This window comes from Chiloscyllium punctatum, chromosome 8, assembly GCF_047496795.1.
Source record: "Chiloscyllium punctatum isolate Juve2018m chromosome 8, sChiPun1.3, whole genome shotgun sequence".
Lineage (NCBI taxonomy): Eukaryota > Metazoa > Chordata > Chondrichthyes > Orectolobiformes > Hemiscylliidae > Chiloscyllium > Chiloscyllium punctatum.
The window spans coordinates 129,537,246-129,556,655 of NC_092746.1; the positions used below are offsets into that span (position 1 = coordinate 129,537,246).

Here is a 19,410-nt window from a genome sequence, read left to right on the forward strand (position 1 = left end):
GCAGGGCAGGTGACTGAGGTGTCAGTGGGGGAGCACTTTGGGGCCAGCGACCATAATTCTATTAGATTTAAAATAATGATGGGAAAGGATAGACCAGATCGAAAAGTTGAAGTTCTAAATTGGAGAAAGGCCAATTTTGACAGTATTAGGCAAGAACTTTCGAAAGCTGATTGGAGGCAGATATTCGCAGGTAAAGGGACGGCTGGAAAATGGGAAGCCTTCAGAAATGAGATAACGAGAATCCAGAGAAGGTATATTCCTGTCAGGGTGAAAGGGAAGGCTGGTAGGTATAGGGAATGCTGGATGACTAAAGAAATTGAGGGTTTGGTTAAGAAAAAGAAGGAAGCATATGTAAGGTATAGACAGGATAGATCGAGTGAATCCTTAAAAGAGTATAAAGGCAGTAGGAGTACACTGAAGAGGGAAATCAGGAGAGCAACAAGGGGACATGAGATAGCTTTGGCAAATAGAATTAAGGAGAATCCAAAGGGTTTTTAAATAAATTAAAAACAAAAGGGTAACTAGGGAGAGAATAGGGCCCCTCAAAGATCAGCAAGGCAGCCTTTGTGTGGAGCCGCAGAAAATGGGGGAGATACGAAATGAGTATTTTGCATCAGTATTTACTGTGGAAAAGGACATGGAAGATATAGACTGTAGGGAAATAGATGGTGACATCTTGAAAAATGTCCATATTACAGAGGAGGAAGTGCTGGATGTCTTGAAATGCATAAAGGTGGATAAATCCCCAGGACCTGATCAGGTTTACCTGAGAACTCTGTGGGAAGCTAGAGAAGTGATTGCTGGGCCTCTTACTGAGATATTTGTATCATCGATAGTCACAGGTGAGGTGCCAGAAGACTGGAGGTTGGCAAACGTGGTGCCACTGTTTAAGAAGGGTGGTAAGGACAAGCCAGGGAACTATAGACCAGTGAGCCTGACCTCGGTGGTGGGCAAGTTGTTGGAGGGAATCCTGAGGGACAGGATGTACGTGTATTTGGAAAGGCAAGGACTGATTCGGGATAGTCATCACGGTTTTGTGTCTGGGAAATCATGTCTCACAAACTTGATTGAGTTTTTTGAAGAAGTAACAAAGAGGATTGATGAGGGAAGAGCAGTAGATGTGATCTATATGGACTTCAGTAAAGCTCAATACTCTGACCAATAAAGGAAAGCATACCAAACGCCTTCTTCACTATCCTATCGACCTGCGACTCCACTTTCAAGGAGCTATGAACCTGCACTCCAAGGTCTCTTTGTTCAGTAACACTGAAGCAGCTTTGACAAAGGGTCAGTTAGACTCAAAATGTCAGCTCTTTTTTCTCTCCTTACAGATGCTGCCAGACTTGCTGAGATTTTCCAGCATTTTCTCTTTTGGTTTCAGATTCCAGCATCCGCAGTAATTTGCTTTTATTGAGTACAGGAGTTGGGAGGTCATGTTGCGGCTGTACAGGACATTGGTTAGGCCACTGTTGGAATATTGTGTGCAATTCTGGTCTCCTTCCTATCGGAAAGATGTTGTGAAACTTGAAAGGGTTCAGAAAAGATTTACAAGGATGTTGCCAGGGTTGGAGGGTTTGAGCTACAGGGAGAGGCTGAACAGGCTGGGGCTGTTTTCCCTGGAGTGTTGGAGGCTGAGGGGTGACCTTTATAGAGGTTTACAAAATCATGAGGGGCATGGATAGGGTAAATAGACAAAGTCTTTTCCCTGGGGTCAGGGAGTCAGAACTAGAGGGCATAGGTTTAGGGTGAGAGGGGAAAGATATAAAAGAGACCTAAGGGGCAACCTTTTCACACAGAGGGTGGTACGTGTATGGAATGAGCTGCCAGAGGATGTGGTGGAGGCTGGTACAATTACAACATTTAAAAGGCATTTGGATGGGTATATGAATAGGAAGGGTTTGGAGGGATATGGGCTGGGCGCTGGCAGGTGGGACTAGATTAGGTTGGGATATCTGGTCGGCATGGATGAGTTGGACCAAAGGGTCTGTTTCCATGCTGTACATCTCTATGACTCCATCACCTTTCAACCAGTCACTATTCCCCAGGGTGGTGTCTCTCTCTGTCTCGCTGGGAGTGAGGGTGTTGGGGGATGTGGGGTTGGGGTGGCGACAGGATGAGGGTACGGGGGGAGGAGTGTGGGGGATCAGAGAGCAATCCAGGCTCCCACCTCCTTTCCCCATTCCCAGTGACGTGACCTTCTGTTTTCCAGGGGGATGAGCAGCCAGCGGGAATAACTCCGACCGGGAACGCAGGTGAGAATGGTCGCACGTGGGAACACAGACAAAACTAAACACAACTCCACAAACAGGCCATTCAGCCCCAACACTCTACTGCCTCTTTCCAACATCTGTCCCAAACTCATCCCTTCCATGTGGAAACAAGCCATTCAGCCCATCGATTGCACACCAACCCCACAAAGGGCATCCCCCCCAGGCACACCCCCTACCCTAACCTGCATATCTTTGGAAACTGGAGCACCCGGAGGGAACCCGCGCAGACGCGGGGAGAATGTGCAAACTCCCCACAGACAGTCGCTTGAGGCTGGAATCGAACCCTGGTCCCAGGTGCTGTGAGGCAGCAGTGCTAACCACTGAGCCACCGTGCTCTCTCCCATTGCCCTTTATCAATCCCAAAACTAATCCAACCCGGCCAATTCCTGCCCCATCAGTCTCCTCTCAATCCTCAGTAAAGTGATGGACGGTGTCAGTTACAGAGCTACCAAGCAGCACCTGCTCAGCAATAACCTGCTCAGTGACCTGCCCAGTTTGGGTTCCCCCCAGGGTCACTCAGCTCCTGACCTCATTCCAGCCTCAAACATGGACAGAAGAGCTGGATTCCAGAGGGGAGGGGAGAGGGACAGACCCTTAACAACAAGGCTGGATTCGACTGAGTGGCATCAAGGAGCCTGAGCAAAACTGGAATCAAGGGGTATCAACGGACAAACACTTCTCTGGTTAGAGTCAGGCCTGACACATAGGAAGATGGTTGTGGTTGTTGGAGGTCAGTCATAGAATGTAGAACGTTACAGCACAGTACAGACCCTTCGGCCCTCGATGTTGCACCGACCTGTGAAGTGAATCTGATGCCCATCTAACCTATACCATTCCATTATTATCCATATGTATGTCCAATGCCCATTTAAATGCCCAAAACATCAGTGAGTCTCCTACTGCAGGTAATGTGTTTCATGCCCCTACTACTCTCTTGAGTAAAGAAACTACCTCTGACATCTGGGATCTGGTGTGGGTGTGGAGCTGGGAGTGGGGTCGGAGCCAGTACCAAAGGGGTTGCCATGGGCACCCGTATGGGCCCCAGCTATGCCTGTCTCTTTGTTGGCTACGTAGAGCAGTTGATCTTCCGTAATTATACCGGCACCACTCCCCACCTCTTCCTCCGTTACATTGATGACTGCATTGGTGCCACCTCATGCTCCCGTGAGGAGGTTGAGCAATTCATCAACTTCACCAACACATTCCACCCTGACCTTAAATTTACCTGGACCATCTCTGACACCTCGCTCCCCTTCCTGGACCTCTCCATCTCCATTAGTGACGACCGACTTGACACTGACATTTTTTACAAACCCACCGACTCCCACAGCAACCTGGATTACACCTCTTCCCACCCTACCTCTTGCAAAAATGCCATCCCGTATTCCCAATTCATCCACCTCCGCCGTATCTGCTCCCAGGAGGACCAGTTCCACCACAGAACACACCAGATGGCCTCCTTCTTTAGAGACCGCAATTTCCCTTCCCACGTGGTTAAAGATGCCCTCCAACGCATCTCGTCCACATCCCGCACCTCCGCCCTCAGACCCCACTCCTCCAACCGTAACAAGGACAGAACGCCCCTGGTGCTCACCTTCCACCCTACCAACCTTCGCATAAACCAAATCATCCACCGACATTTCCGCCACCTCCAAACAGACCCCACCACCAGGGATATATTTCCCTCCCCACCCCTTTCCGCCTTCTGCAAAGACCGTTCCCTCCGTGACTACCTGGTCAGGTCCACACCCCCCTATGACCCACCCTCCCATTCTGGCACTTTCCCCTGCCACCGCAGGAACTGTAAAACCTGTGCCCACACCTCCTCCCTCACCTCCATCCAAGGCCCTAAAGGAGCCTTCCACATCCATCAAAGTTTTACCTGCACATCCACCAATATCATTTATTGTATCCGTTGTTCCCGATGTGGTCTCCTCTACATTGGGGAGACTGGGCGCCTCCTAGCAGAGCGCTTTAGGGAACATCTCTGAGACACCCGCACCAATCAACCAAACCGCCCCGTGGCCCAACATTTCAACTCCCCCTCCCACTCTGCCGAGGACATGGAGGTCCTAGGCCTCCTTCACCGCCGCTCCCTCACCACCAGACGCCTGGAGGAAGAATGCCTCATCTTCCGCCTTGGAACACTTCAACCCCAGGGCATCAATGTGGACTTCAACAGTTTCCTCATTTCCCCTTCCCCCACCTCATCCTAGTTTCAAACCTCCAGCTCAGTTACTGTCTCCTTGACTTGTCCGACCTGCCTATCTTCTTTTCCACCTATCCACTCCCCCCTCTCCTCCCTGACCTATCACCTTCATCCCCTCCCCCACTCACCCATTGTACTCTATGCTACTCTCTCCCCACCCCCACCCCCACCCTCCTCTAGCTTATCTCCCCACGCTTCAGGCTCACTGCCTTTATTCCTGATGAAGGGCTTTTGCCCAAAACGTCGATTTCGCTGCTTGTTGGATGCTGCCTGAACTGCTGTGCTCTTCCAGCCCCACTAATCCAGTTCTTAACAACCCTATCACCCTGGGTGGCAACTTTCAGGGGTTTATGCACCAGGACACCGAGATCTCTCTGTTCATCCACACTGCCAAGAATTTTACCATTAGCCCTGTACTATGTATTCCTGTTACTTCTTCCGAAGTGAACTACCTCACACTTTTCCGCATTAAACTCCATTTGCCACCTCTCAGCCCAGCTCTGCATCGTATCTATGTCCTTCTGTAACCCACAACATCCACCAGCACTATCCACAACTCTGCTTACCTTTGTGTTACCCACAAATTTACTAACCCAACCTTCTAAGCCCACATCCAGATCATTTATAAAAATGACAAACAGCAGTGGCCCCAAAACAGATCCTTGTGGTACACCACTGGTAACTGAACTCCAGGATGAACATTTCCCATCAGCCACCACCCTCTGTCTTCTTTCAGCTAGCCAATTACTGATCCAAACCGCTAAATAACCTTCAATCCCGAAACTCAGTATTTTGTTCAGTAGCCTACCATGTGGAACCTTATCAAACACCTTACTGAAATCCCTATACACCACATCAACCGCTTTACCCTCATCTACCTGTTTGGTCACCTTCTCAAAGAACTCAATAAGGTTTGTGAAGCACGACCTACCCTTCACAAACCATGTTGACTATCCCTAATCAAATTATTCCTTTCCAGATAATTATAAATCCTATTTCTTATAACCTTTCCCAACGTCTTACCCACGACCGAAGTAAGGCTCACTGTTCTTTAATTACCAGGGTTGGCCCAACTCCCCTTCTTGAACATGGGAACAATATTTGCTATCCTCCAGTTTTCTGGTACTACTCCTGTCGACAATGATGACATAAAGATCAAAGCCAAAGGCTCGGCAGTCTCCTCTCTGGCTTCCCAGAGAATCTGAGGATAAATCCCATCTGGTCCAGGGGTCTTATCTATTTTCAGATCTTCCAAAATTGCTAAAACCTCCTCTTTGTCATCCTCAATCCCATCTAATGTTGTAGTCTGTATCTCCATATTCTCACTAACATTGCCCCTTTCCAATGTGAATACTGATGAAAAGTATTCATTAAGCCCTTCCCCTATATCCTCAGATTCCACACACAACTTCCCACGACTGTCTTTGATTGGCCCTAATCTTACCCTAATCATTCTTTTATTCCTGATATACCTACAGAAGGCCTTAGGATTTGCCTTGATCCTATCCACCAACAACTTCTCATGTCCCCTCCTGGCTCTTAGTCCTCTCTTTAGATCTTTTCTGGCTAACTTATAACTCTCAAGCCCCCCAACTGAACCTTCACGCCTCCTCCCCACATAAGCCCCCTTCTTCCCCTTGACAAGAGCTTCAACTTCTTTAATAAACCATGGCTCCCTCTTTCAACAACTCCCTCCCTGCCTGACAGGTACATACTTATCAAGGACCCACAGTAGCTGTTCCTTGAATAAGCTCCACATTTCCAAGGTGCCCATCCCCTGCAGTTTCCTTCCCCATCCTATGCATCCTAAATCTTGCCTAATTGCATCGTAATTGATTTTCCCCCAGCTATACCTCTTTCCCTGCGATATATGGCTACCCCTGTCCATTGCTATTGTAAACATAACCGAATTGTGGTCACTATCACCAAAGTGCTCACCTACCTCCAAATCTAACACCTCACCTGGTACATCCCTCAGTCCCAAATCCAATATGGCATCTCCCCTTGTTGGCCTGTCTCCTTACTGAGTCAGAAAAGCCTCCTGTACACATTGAACAAAAGTTGACCCATCTAAACTACTTGTATTAACATAGAACATAGAACATTACAGCACAGTACAGACCCTTCGGCCCTCGATGTTGCGCCAACCTGTCATACCAATCTGAAGCCCATCTAACCTCCACTATTCCATGTACATCCATATACTTGTCCAATGACGACTTAAATGCACTTAAACTTGGTGAATCTACTACCGTTGCAGGCAAAGCATTCCATACCCTTACTACTCTCTGAGTAAAGAAACTACCTCTGACATCTGTCCTATATCTATCACCCCTCAATTTAAAGCTATGCCCCCTCATGCTCACCGTCACCATACTTGGAAAAAGCCTCTCCCTGTCCACCCTATCTAACCCTCTGATTATCTTATATGTCTCTATTAAGTCACCTCTCAACCTTCTTCTCTCTAACGAGAACAACCTCAAGACCCTCAGCCTTTCCTCGTAAGACCTTCCCTCCATACCAGGCAACATCCTGGTAAATCTCCTCTGCACCCTTTCCAAAGCTTCCACATCCTTCTTATAATGTGGTGACCAGAACTGTACACAATACTCCAAGTGCGGCCGCACCAGAGTTTTGTACAGCTGTAGCATAACCTCATGGTTCTGGAACTCGATCCCTCTATTAATAAAAGCTAAAACACTGTATGCCTTCTAAACAACCCTGTCAACCTGGGTGGCAACTTTCAGGGATCTGTGTACCTGGACACCGAGATCTCTCTGCTCATCTACACTACCAAGAATCTTACCATTAGCCCAGTACTTTGCATTCCGGTTACTCCGACCAAAGTGAATCACCTCACACTTGTCCACATTAAACTCCATTTGCCACCTCTCAGCCCAGCTCTGCAGCTTATCTATGTCTCTCTGTAACCTACAACATCCTTCATCACTATCCACAACTCCACCGACCTTAGTGTCGTCCACACTATACTTGTACTATAGTATTCCCAGTCAATATTAGGCAAGTTAAAGTCCCCAATAACAACTACCTTGTTACTCTCGCTCCTATCGAGAATCATCTTTACTATCCTTTATATCCTTTCCTCTACATCCCTGGAACTATTCGGAGGCCTACAGAAAACTCCCAACAGGGTGACCTCTCCTTTTCTGTCTCTAACCTCAGCCCAAACTACCTCAGTGGATGAGTCCCCAAACGTTACCTCAGCTGCTCTCACACTATCCTTGACTAACAATGCCACACCCCCACCTCTTTTACCATCTTCTCTGTTCTTACTGAAACATCGAAATCCTGGAACCTGCAATGACCATTCCTGTCCCTGCTCTATCCATGTCTCTGAGATGGCCACAAAGTCGAAGTCCCAGGTACTGACCCATGCTGCAAGTTCACCCACCTTATTCTGGATGCTCCTGGAGTTGAAGTAGACACATACTTCAAACCAACATTCTGCTTGCCGGTGCCCTCTTGCGACCTTGTAAACCTATCCCTGACCTCCCTACCCTCAACATCCTGAAATTTGAAATTACAATTTTGGTTCCCATCCCCCTGCTGGATTAGTTTAAACCCACCCCAATAGCCTTAGCGAAATCCCCCCCCCAGGATATTGGTACCCCTCTGGTTCAGGTGAAGACCATCCTGCTTGTAGAGGTCCCACCTTCCCCAGAAAGAGCCCAATTATCCAAGAATCCAAAGCCCTCCCTCCTACAACCATCCCTGTAGCCACATGTTCAACTCCTCTCTCTCCCTATTCCTTGCCTCACTAGCACGTGGCACGGGCAACAAACCAGAGATAACAACTCTGTTTGTCCTAGCTCTAAGCTTCCATCCTAGCTCCCTGAATTCCTGCCTGAAATCCCCATCTCTCTTCCTACCTGTGTCATTGGTGCCTATGTGGACCACGACTTGGGGCTGCTCCCCCTCCCCCTTAAGGATCCCAAAAACACGATCAGAGACATCACGGACCCTGGCACCCGGGGGGGGGGGCAACACACCAACCGTGAGTCTCTCTCCTCCCCACAGAACCTCCTATCTATCCCCCTAACTATGGAGTCCCCAATGACTACTGCTCTGCTCCTCTTCCCCCTTCCCTTCTGAGCAGCAGGAGCAGACTCTGTGCCAGAGCCCTGTGCCCCACTGCTTTCCCCTGGTAAGTCCCCCCCCCTCAACAGTATCCAAAATGGTATACAGTCATCTCAGCTCCAGGACATCTCTGCAGGAGTCCCTCAGGATAGTGTCCTCGGCCCAACCATCTGCAGCTGCTTCATCAATGACCTTCCCTCTGTCAGAAGGTCCGAAGTGGGGGATGTTCGCCGATGATTACACAGTGCTCAGCACCATTCGCCACTCCTCAGATACTGAAGCAGTCTGTGCCCAAATGGAGTGATATCTGGACAGTATGGGCTGACAAGTGACAAGTAACATTCATGCCACACAAATGCCAGGCTATGACCAAGACCAATAAATGCCAATCTAGCCACTGCCCCTTGAGATTGATCAGCCCCTTGGAAACCAGGAACTGAGAGGGAATCTGAGATACTGCAGCCCGTGGCCTGATCACACAGGGACAGGGAGAGCTGTTGGGGTCAAACTGGGGCTTTCCTGAGGGAACAGGGCTCCCAGCCCCTCACTCCCTCGGTATTCCCAGCTCAGTCCCTCTCCCCCTTGGTATTCCCAGCTCAGTCCCTCTCTCCCTCTGTATTCCCAGCTCAGTCCCTCTCCCCCTTGGTATTCCCAGCTCAGTCCCTCTCTCCCTCGGTATTCCCAGCTCAGCCCCTCTCTCCCTCGGTATTCCCAGCTCAGTCCCTCTCCCCCTCGGTATTCCCAGCTCAGTCCCTCTCTCCCTCTGTATTCCCAGCTCAGTCCCTCTCCCCCTTGGTATTCCCAGCTCAGTCCCTCTCTCCCTCGGTATTCCCAGCTCAGCCCCTCTCTCCCTCGGTATTCCCAGCTCAGTCCCTCTCCCCCTCGGTATTCCTACTCAGTCCCTCTCTCCCTCTGTATTCCCAGCTCAGTCCTTCTCTCTCTCGGTATTCCCAGCTCAGTCCCTCTCTCCCTCGGTATTCCCACTCAGTCCCTCTCTCCCTCGGTATTCCCAGCTCAGTCCCTCTCCCTCTCGGTATTCCCAGCTCAGTCCCTCTCTCCCTCGGTATTCCCAGCTCAGTTCCTCTCTCCCTCGGTATTGCCAGCTCAGCCCCTCTCTCCCTCGGTATTCCCAGCTCAGTCCCTCTCTCCCTCGGTATTCCCACTCAGTCCCTCTCTCCCTCGGTATTCCCAGCTTAGTCCCTCTCTCCCTCTGTATTCTGGGCTCAACCCCACTCTCCCTTGGTATTCCCCCTCAGCCTCACTCTCCCTCGGTATTCCCAGCTCAGCCCCTCTCTCCCTCGGTATTCCCGGCTGAGATCCCTGACAGATTGGGCTTTGCTTCCTGTGCCCCCTGTGCGGGTGTGTTTGTGGATTCCCTGGGGAGGGAGTGCTGCAGTGGCTCCCCCTGTGGGTGCAGTGGGGATGGACTCGGTTATTCCTGATAAGGTTGTGCTGTTCGAGAGAGTTTACAGAGTGAGCTGGGGTAGGGAGGAGATGGGCCGAATGGTCTGTGTCCGTGCTGTACTCTATAATTCCCATCACAGTCATTTAAGGAACAGTCCATATACAAGGCTGCACCTCTGGGTGCTTCCAGATCACTGATTGGGCATGGAATCTCAGTGGGCACGGGAGTCAGGGCCAACTGGCTGGGTCACGGTGGGTCAGTCTGCGTTCCGAAGGCAGGATGGGACACAGGAAGATCCCACTTCCAGAGCCCGGCCTTGTCCTGCTGGTAGGCTACACCCTTCCCCCTCTCCATCTGCGGGACGTGTGTCTGTTCCCTCTCTCCATCCACGGGACGTGTGTGTGTTCCCTCTCTCCATCCGCGGGACGTGTGTCTGTTCCCTCTCTCCATCTGCGGGACGTGTGTCTGTTCCCTCTCTCCATCCACGGGACGTGTGTCTGTTCCCTCTCTCCATCCACGGGACGTGTGTCTGTTCCCTCTCTCCATCTGCGGGACGTGTGTGTGTTCCCTCTCTCCATCCACGGGACGTGTGTCTGTTCCCTCTCTCCATCCGCGGGACGTGAGTGTGTTCCCCCTCTCCATCTGCGGGACGTGTGTGTGTTCCCTCTCTCCATCCACGGGACGTGTGTCTGTTCCCTCTCTCCATCCACAGGACGTGTGTCTGTTCCCTCTCTCCATCTGCGGGATGTGTGTGTGTTCCCTCTCTCCATCCATGGGACGTGTGTGTGTTCCCTCTCTCCATCTGCGGGACGTGTGTGTGTTCCCTCTCTCCATCCGCGGGACGTGTGTGTGTTCCCTCTCTCCATCCATGGGACGTGTGTCTGTTCCCTCTCTCCATCCGCGGGACGTGTGTGTGTTCCCTCTCTCCATCCACAGGACGTGTGTGTGTTCCCTCTCTCCATCTGCAGGACGTCTGTGTGTTCCCTCTCTCCATCCACGGGACGTGTGTCTGTTCCCTCTCTCCATCCACGGGACGTGTGTCTGTTCCCTCTCTCCATCCGCGGGACGTGTGTCTGTTCCCTCTCTCCATCCACAGGACGTGTGTGTGTTCCCTCTCTCCATCCACAGGACGTGTGTGTGTTCCCTCTCTCCATCCACAGGACGAGCGTCTGTTCCCTCTCTCCATCCATGGGACGTGTGTCTGTTCCCTCTCTCCATCCACGGGACGTGTGTCTGTTCCCTCTCTCCATCTGCGGGACGTGTGTGTGTTCCCTCTCTCCATCCACAGGACGTGTGTGTGTTCCCTCTCTCCATCCACGGGACGTGTGTGTGTTCCCTCTCTCCATCCGCGGGACGTGTGTGTGTTCCCTCTCTCCATCCACGGGACGTGTGTCTGTTCCCTCTCTCCATCTGCGGGACGTGTGTCTGTTCCCTCTCTCCATCCGCGGGACGTGTGTCTGTTCCCTCTCTCCATCCACGGGACGTGTGTGTGTTCCCTCTCTCCATCCACGGGACGTGTGTCTGTTCCCTCTCTCCATCTGCGGGACGTGTGTCTGTTCCCTCTCTCCATCCGCGGGACGTGTGTCTGTTCCCTCTCTCCATCCACGGGACGTGTGTGTGTTCCCTCTCTCCATTCACAGGACTTGTGTCTGTTCCCTCTCTCCATCCACGGGACGTGTGTGTGTTCCCTCTCTCCATCTGCGGGACGTGTGTCTGTTCCCTCTCTCCATCCACGGGACGTGTGTGTGTTCCCTCTCTCCATCCACGGGATGTGTGTCTGTTCCCTCTCTCCATCTGCGGGACGTGTGTCTGTTCCCTCTCTCCATCCACGGGACGTGTGTGTGTTCCCTCTCTCCATCCACAGGACGTGTGTGTGTTCCCTCTCTCCATCTGCGGGACGTGTGTGTGTTCCCTCTCTCCATCTGCGGGACGTGTGTGTGTTCCCTCTCTCCATCCACAGGACGTGTGTGTGTTCCCTCTCTCCATCTGCGGGACGTGTGTGTGTTCCCTCTCTCCATCTGCGGGACGTGTGTGTGTTCCCTCTCTCCATCCACAGGACGTGTGTGTGTTCCCTCTCTCCATCCACGGGACGTGTGTGTGTTCCCTCTCTCCATCCACGGGACGTGTGTCTGTTCCCTCTCTCCATCCACGGGACGTGTGTGTGTTCCCTCTCTCCATCCGCGGGACGTGTGTGTGTTCCCTCTCTCCATCCATGGGACGTGTGTCTGTTCCCTCTCTCCATCCGCGGGACGTGTGTGTGTTCCCTCTCTCCATCTGCGGGACGTGTGTGTGTTCCCTCTCTCCATCCACGGGACGTGTGTGTGTTCCCTCTCTCCATCCACGGGACGTGTGTGTTCCCTCTCTCCATCCACAGGACGTGTGTGTGTTCCCTCTCTCCATCTGCAGGACGTCTGTGTGTTCCCTCTCTCCATCCACGGGACGTGTGTGTGTTCCCTCTCTCCATCCACAGGACGTGTGTGTGTTCCCTCTCTCCATCCACGGGACGTGTGTGTGTTCCCTCTCTCCATCTGCGGGATGTGTGTGTGTTCCCTCTCTCCATCCGCGGGACGTGTGTCTGTTCCCTCTCTCCATCGACGGGACGTGTGTCTGTTCCCTCTCTCCATCCACAGGACGTGTGTCTGTTCCCTCTCTCCATCGACGGGACGTGTGTCTGTTCCTCTCTCCATCCGCGGGACGTGTGTCTGTTCCCTCTCTCCATCGACGGACGTGTGTCTGTTCCCTCTCTCCATCCACAGGACGTGTGTCTGTTCCCTCTCTCCATCGACGGGACGTGTGTCTGTTCCCTCTCTCCATCCGCGGGACGTGTGTCTGTTCCTCTCTCCATCGACGGGACGTGAGTGTGTTCCCTCTCTCAATCCACGGGACGTGAGTGTGTTCCCTCTCTCCATCCGCGGGACGTGAGTGTGTTCCCTCTCTCCATCCGCGGGACGTGAGTGTGTTCCCTCTCTCCATCCGCGGGACGTGAGTGTGTTCCCTCTCTCCATCCACGGGACGTGTGTCTGTTCCCTCTCTCCATCCACGGGACGTATGTCTGTTCCCTCTCTCCATCCATGGGACGTGTGTGTGTTCCCTCTCTCCTCCAGGTGACTCCAGGCCGGCGTTTATTCCTCGGAACAGTCGGAGGGATTGTCAGCGTCTCCTCACCCTCCTGGGGGTGCCCTACATCGAGGTATGTGCCTGTGGGATGGTGGGGGGAGTGGGGTGGGGCACGCTGCACTGGGACAGACCTCCCCCCCCGCCCCCCCCCCACTCCAACCCCGTCAGCCTGTGCTCCCTCACCCTCCTGAGTGTCCTGTGGACAATTCCCTCTTCTGGAGGCGGGGTGTTCCCACAACCGTCCCTGTGCTGGGACAGTCAGGGGCCTGGGGGTTGAGAGGTCACCCCCTCATTCAGTCTCCCCAGATCCACATCCCTGTGTGATCCCACTCTCACACTCTCTCTCAGTCTCCCCAATCTCTCTCCCACCTCTCCCTCTCTCCCCCTGCCCCCTTCTCCCGCCCCACTCTCTCTCCCCACTTCGCTCTCTCCCCCACCCCCCACTCTCTCCCCCCCACTCTCTCTCCTCCCTCTCCCCATGCTCTCCCCTGCCCCCTTCTCTCTCCCCGCGCTCTCTCCCCCTGCCCCCTTCTCTCTCACCACTCTCTCTCCCCTCCCACACCCCCCACCCCCCCGCTCCAAGCCAGCCCAAGAGTTTGAGGGTGGAGCTGTGTTGTATCAATGGGGTTGAACAGGTTGGGGTAATGGGGAAAAGAGGAATCACTGGATGGTTCAGGCCAAACTCAAGGGGCTGAATGGCCTCCTGCTGTTCACCTGGGAAGGGGAACAAGACACGAACCTCCGGAACCATCCTGGTTAGAATTCATTCATTGGGCGACCAGGCCCATCCCTCATTATCCATCAAAGTGGGCGATGGGTGGGGGGGAGGAGGGGGTCAGGGCTGCTGCTCCACTTCATAGGGCATGTTGGAGGTGAGGGGTCAGAGGTGATGGACGAGGAGTCAGTGCAAAGGGATGGGTCAAGGGTCAGGGGTCAGGGTGATGGTTGGTGTGGTACACAGTGGTGACCCACACGCTCTCTCCGCCTTCCCCTCCCACTCCCCCCTCCCTCTCCCTCTCCTCCCCCTCGCCATCCCTCTCCCTCCCTCTTGCCTGCTCCCCCTCCCGCAACCCCCTCCCTCCCTCCCCCTCTCCCTCCCCTCCTCCCCCTCATTCTCCCTCCCCTCCCCCTCTCCCCCCTCCCTCTCCCCTTCCCCTCTCCTCCCCCCCCTCTCCCCTTCCCTCTCCCCCTCCCCCTCCCCCCCCCTCCCCCCTCCCCCTCTCCCCCCCTCCCCCCTCCCCCCTCTCCCCCCCCCCCCCCCCACCCTCCCCCTCCCTGTTCCAGGCTCCAAGTGAGGCAGAGGCGACCTGTGCGATGTTGGTGAAGTCGGGGAAGGTGCACTGTACAGCCACCGAGGATATGGACGCTCTGCCCTTTGGGTGTACCCGCCTCGTCCGCAACGTCAGCGCCAGGAAGGACGCGTGAGTGTGCCCCTTGACCTCACCCTTACACCCAACCCTGCACCCCCCTCAACATCGCCCCCCCACCCCCCGCACTCTCACCCCCACTCTCAACCCTGGGAATGTTTGACAGGGACCCCGTGCTGCCCCTGTCCTGGGAGTGTTTGATGGGGGTCAGTGTAGAGGGAGCTTTACTCTGTATCTAACCCCCCCGTGATGTAGAGGGAGCTTTACTCTGTATCTAACCCCGTGCAGTCCCTGTCCTGGGAGTATTTGATGGGGGACAGTGTAGAGGGAGCTTTACTCTGTATCTAACCCCCCGTGATGTAGAGGAAGCTTTACTCTGTATCTAACCCCGTGCAGTCCCTGTCCTGGGAGTATTTGATGGGGGACAGTGTAGAGGGAGCTTTACTCTGTATCTAACCCCGTGCTGTCCCTGTCCTGGGAGTGTTTGATGGGGGTCAGTGTAGAGGGAGCTTTACTCTGTATCTAACCCCCCGTGATGTAGAGGGAGCTTTACACTGTGTCTAACCCCGTGCTGTCCCTGTCCTGGGAGTATTTGATGGGGGACAGTGTAGAGAGAGCTTTACACTGTATCTAACCCCGTGCTGTCCCTGTCCTGGGAGTATTTGATGGGGGACAGTGTAGAGGGAGCTTTACTCTGTATCTAACCCCGTGCTGTCCCTGTCCTGGAGTGTTTGATGGGGGACAGTGTAGAGAGAGCTTTACTCTGTATCTAACCCCGTGCTGTCCCTGTCCTGGGAGTATTTGATGGGGGACAGTGTAGAGAGAGCTTTACTCTGTATCTAACCCCGTGCTGTCCCTGTCCTGGGAGTGTTTGATGGGGGACAGTGTAGAGTGAGCTTTACTCTGTATCTAACCCCGTGCTGTCCCTGTCCTGGGAGTGTTTGATGGGGGACAGTGTAGAGTGAGCTTTACTCTGTATCTAACCCTGTGCTGTCCCTGTCCTGGGAGAGTTTGATGGGGGACAGTGTAGAGGGAGCTTTACTCTGTATCTAACCCTGTGCTGTCCCTGTCCTGGGAGTGTTTGATGGGGACAGTCTAGAGGGAGCTTTACTCTGTATCTAACCCCGTGCTGTCCCTGTCCTGGGAGTGTTTGATCGGGGGACAGTGTAGAGGGAGCTTTACTCTGTATCTAACCCCATGCTGTCCCTGTCCTGGGAGTATTTGATGGGGGACAGTGTAGAGGTAGCTTTACTCTGTATCTAACTCCCGTGATGTAGAGGGAGCTTTACTCTGTATCTAACCCCCGTGATGTAGAGGGAGCTGTACTCTGTATCTAACCCCGTGCTGTCCCTGTCCTGGGAGTATTTGATGGGGGACAGTGTAGAGTGAGCTTTACTCTGTATCTAACCCCGTGCTGTCCCTGTCCTGGGAGTATTTGATGGGGGACAGTGTAGTGGGAGCTTTACTCTGTATCTAACCCCGTGCTGTCCCTGTCCTGGGAGTATTTGATGGGGGACAGTGTAGAGTGAGCTTTACTCTGTATCTAACCCCGTGCTGTCCCTGTCCTGGGAGTATTTGATGGGGGACAGTGTAGTGGGAGCTTTACACTGTATCTAACCCCGTGCTGTCCCTGTCCTGGGAGTATTTGATGGGGGACAGTGTAGAGTGAGCTTTACTCTGTATCTAACCCCCGTGCTGTCCCTGTCCTGGGAGTATTTGATGGGGGACAGTGTAGTGGGAGCTTTACTCTGTATCTAACCCCGTGCTGTCCCTGTCCTGGGAGTATTTGATGGGGGACAGTGTAGAGTGAGCTTTACTCTGTATCTAACCCCGTGCTGTCCCTGTCCAGGGAGTATTTGATGGGGGACAGTGTAGTGGGAGCTTTACTCTGTATCTAACTCCCGTGATGTAGAGGGAGCTTGACTCTGTATCTAACCCCGTGATGTAGAGGGAGCTTTACTCTGTATCTAACTCCCGTGATGTAGAGGGACCTTTACTCTGTATCTAACCCCGTGATGTAGAGGGAGCTTTACTCTGTATCTAACTCCGTGCTGTCCCTGTCCTGGGAGTATTTGATGGGGGACAGTGTAGTGGGAGCTTTACACTGTATCTAACCCCGTTGTCCCTGTCCTGGGAGTATTTGATGGTGGACAGTGTAGAGGAAGCTTTACTCTGTATCTAACCCCGTGCTGTCCCTGTCCTGGGAGTATTTGATGGGGGACAGTGTAGTGGGAGCTTTACACTGTATCTAACCCCGTGCTGTCCCTGTCCTGGGAGTATTTGATGGGGGGACAGTGTAGAGGGAGCTTTACTCTGTATCTAACCCCGTGCTGTCCCTGTCCTGGGAGTATTTGATGGGGGACAGTGGTAGTGGGAGCTTTACTCTGTATCTAACCCCGTGCTGTCCCTGTCCTGGGAGTATTGATGGGGGACAGTGTAGTGGGAGCTTTACTCTGTATCTAACCCCGTGCTGTCCCTGTCCTGGGAGTATTTGATGGGGGACAGTGTAGTGGGAGCTTTACTCTGTATCTAACCCCGTGCTGTCCCTGTCCTGGGAGTATTTGATGGGGGACAGTGTAGTGGGAGGCTTTACTCTGTATCTAACTCCCGTGATGTAGAGGGAGCTTGACTCTGTATCTAACCCCGTGTTGTAGAGGGAGCTTTACTCTGTATCTAACTCCGTGCTGTCCCTGTCCTGGGAGTATTTGATGGGGGACAGTGTAGTGGGAGCTTTACACTGTATCTAACCCCGTGCTGTCCCTGTCCTGGGAGTATTTGATGGTGGACAGTGTAGAGGAAGCTTTACTCTGTATCTAACCCCGTGCTGTCCCTGTCCTGGGAGTATTTGATGGGGGACAGTGTAGTGGGAGCTTTACACTGTATCTAACCCCGTGCTGTCCCTGTCCTGGGAGTATTTGATGGGGGACAGTGTAGAGTGAGCTTTACTCTGTATCTAACCCCGTGCTGTCCCTGTCCTGGGAGTATTTGATGGGGGACAGTGTAGAGGAAGCTTTACTCTGTATCTAACCCCGTGCTGTCCCTGTCCTGGGAGTATTTGATGGGGGACAGTGTAGAGGAAGCTTTACTCTGTATCTAACCCCGTGCTGTCCCTGTCCTGGGAGTGTTTGATGGGGGACAGTGTAGAGAGAGCTTTACTCTGTATCTAACTCCCGTGATGTAGAGGGAGCTGTACTCTGTATCTAACCCCGTGATGTAGAGGGAGCTGTACTCTGTATCTAACCCCGTGATGTAGAGGGAGCTGTACTCTGTATCTAACCCCGTGATGTAGAGGGAGCTGTACTCTGTATCTAACCCCGTGATGTAGAGGGAGCTGTACTCTGTATCTAACCCCGTGATGTAGAGGGAGCTGTACTCTGTATCTAACCCCGTGATGTAGAGGGAGCTGTACTCTGTATCTAACCCCGTGATGTAGAGGGAGCTGTACTCTGTATCTAACCCCGTGATGTAGAGGGAGCTGTACTCTGTATCTAACCCCGTGATGTAGAGGGAGCTGTACTCTGTATCTAACCCCGTGATGTAGAGGGAGCTGTACTCTGTATCTAACCCCGTGATGTAGAGGGAGCTGTACTCTGTATCTAACCCCGTGATGTAGAGGGAGCTGTACTCTGTATCTAACCCCGTGATGTAGAGGGAGCTGTACTCTGTATCTAACCCCGTGATGTAGAGGGAGCTGTACTCTGTATCTAACTCCCGTGATGTAGAGGGAGCTGTACTCTGTATCTAACCCCGTGATGTAGAGGGAGCTGTACTCTGTATCTAACCCCGTGATGTAGAGGGAGCTGTACTCTGTATCTAACCCCGTGATGTAGAGGGAGCTGTACTCTGTATCTAACCCCGTGATGTAGAGGGAGCTGTACTCTGTATCTAACCCCGTGATGTAGAGGGAGCTGTACTCTGTATCTAACCCCGTGATGTAGAGGGAGCTGTACTCTGTATCTAACCCCGTGATGTAGAGGGAGCTGTACTCTGTATCTAACCCCGTGATGTAGAGGGAGCTGTACTCTGTATCTAACCCCGTGATGTAGAGGGAGCTGTACTCTGTATCTAACCCCGTGATGTAGAGGGAGCTGTACTCTGTATCTAACTCCCGTGATGTAGAGGGAGCTGTACTCTGTATCTAACCCCGTGATGTAGAGGGAGCTGTACTCTGTATCTAACCCCGTGATGTAGAGGGAGCTGTACTCTGTATCTAACCCCGTGATGTAGAGGGAGCTGTACTCTGTATCTAACCCCGTGATGTAGAGGGAGCTGTACTCTGTATCTAACCCCGTGATGTAGAGGGAGCTGTACTCTGTATCTAACTCCCGTGATGTAGAGGGAGCTGTACTCTGTATCTAACCCCGTGATGTAGAGGGAGCTGTACTCTGTATCTAACCCCGTGATGTAGAGGGAGCTGTACTCTGTATCTAACCCCGTGTTGTAGAGGGAGCTGTACTCTGTATCTAACCCCGTGATGTAGAGGGAGCTGTACTCTGTATCTAACCCCGTGATGTAGAGGGAGCTGTATGAGGTGATGTTTTGACTCTCGGTCTCTCTTTTCCAGGCGAGTTGAGGAGATCTCTCTCCCGGAAATCTTGAAAGCTCTCCATCTGACTCAGGAGCAGGTTTGTTAAACTGCGAGGTGGGGGGTGGGGAGGGGGGGGGGGGGATAGAGTTCACCATGGAGTCTGATCGATTCGCCAGCTCAGGCTGACCCCTGGGTGTGTGTGTCTGGGTGTGTGTGTCTGGGTGTGTGTGTCTGGGTGTGTGTGTCTGAGTGTGTGTGTCTGAGTGTGTGTGTCTGAGTGTGTGTGTCTGGGTGTGTGTGTCTGGGTGTGTGTGTCTGAGTGTGTGTGTCTGGGTGTGTGTGTTTGAGTGTGTGTGTCTGGGTGTGTGTGTCTGGGTGTGTGTGTCTGGGTGTGTGTGTCTGAGTGTGTGTGTCTG

General features: G+C 52.8%; 1 protein-coding gene across 1 annotated transcript in view; it reads left to right on the plus strand.

Moving 5' to 3' along the window:
* LOC140480298 (flap endonuclease 1-like) overlaps positions 1-19,100 on the plus strand; it is a 41,588-nt gene extending 22,488 nt beyond the window's left edge. Inside the window, exons 5-8 of the mRNA XM_072575002.1 lie at positions 2,210-2,252; positions 13,087-13,172; positions 14,384-14,520; positions 19,031-19,100. Of these exons, the coding sequence (XP_072431103.1) occupies positions 2,210-2,252; positions 13,087-13,172; positions 14,384-14,520; positions 19,031-19,100 (336 nt within the window). The remainder of the gene's footprint in view (positions 1-2,209; positions 2,253-13,086; positions 13,173-14,383; positions 14,521-19,030) is intronic.
* The last annotated feature ends 310 nt before the right edge of the window (positions 19,101-19,410 follow it).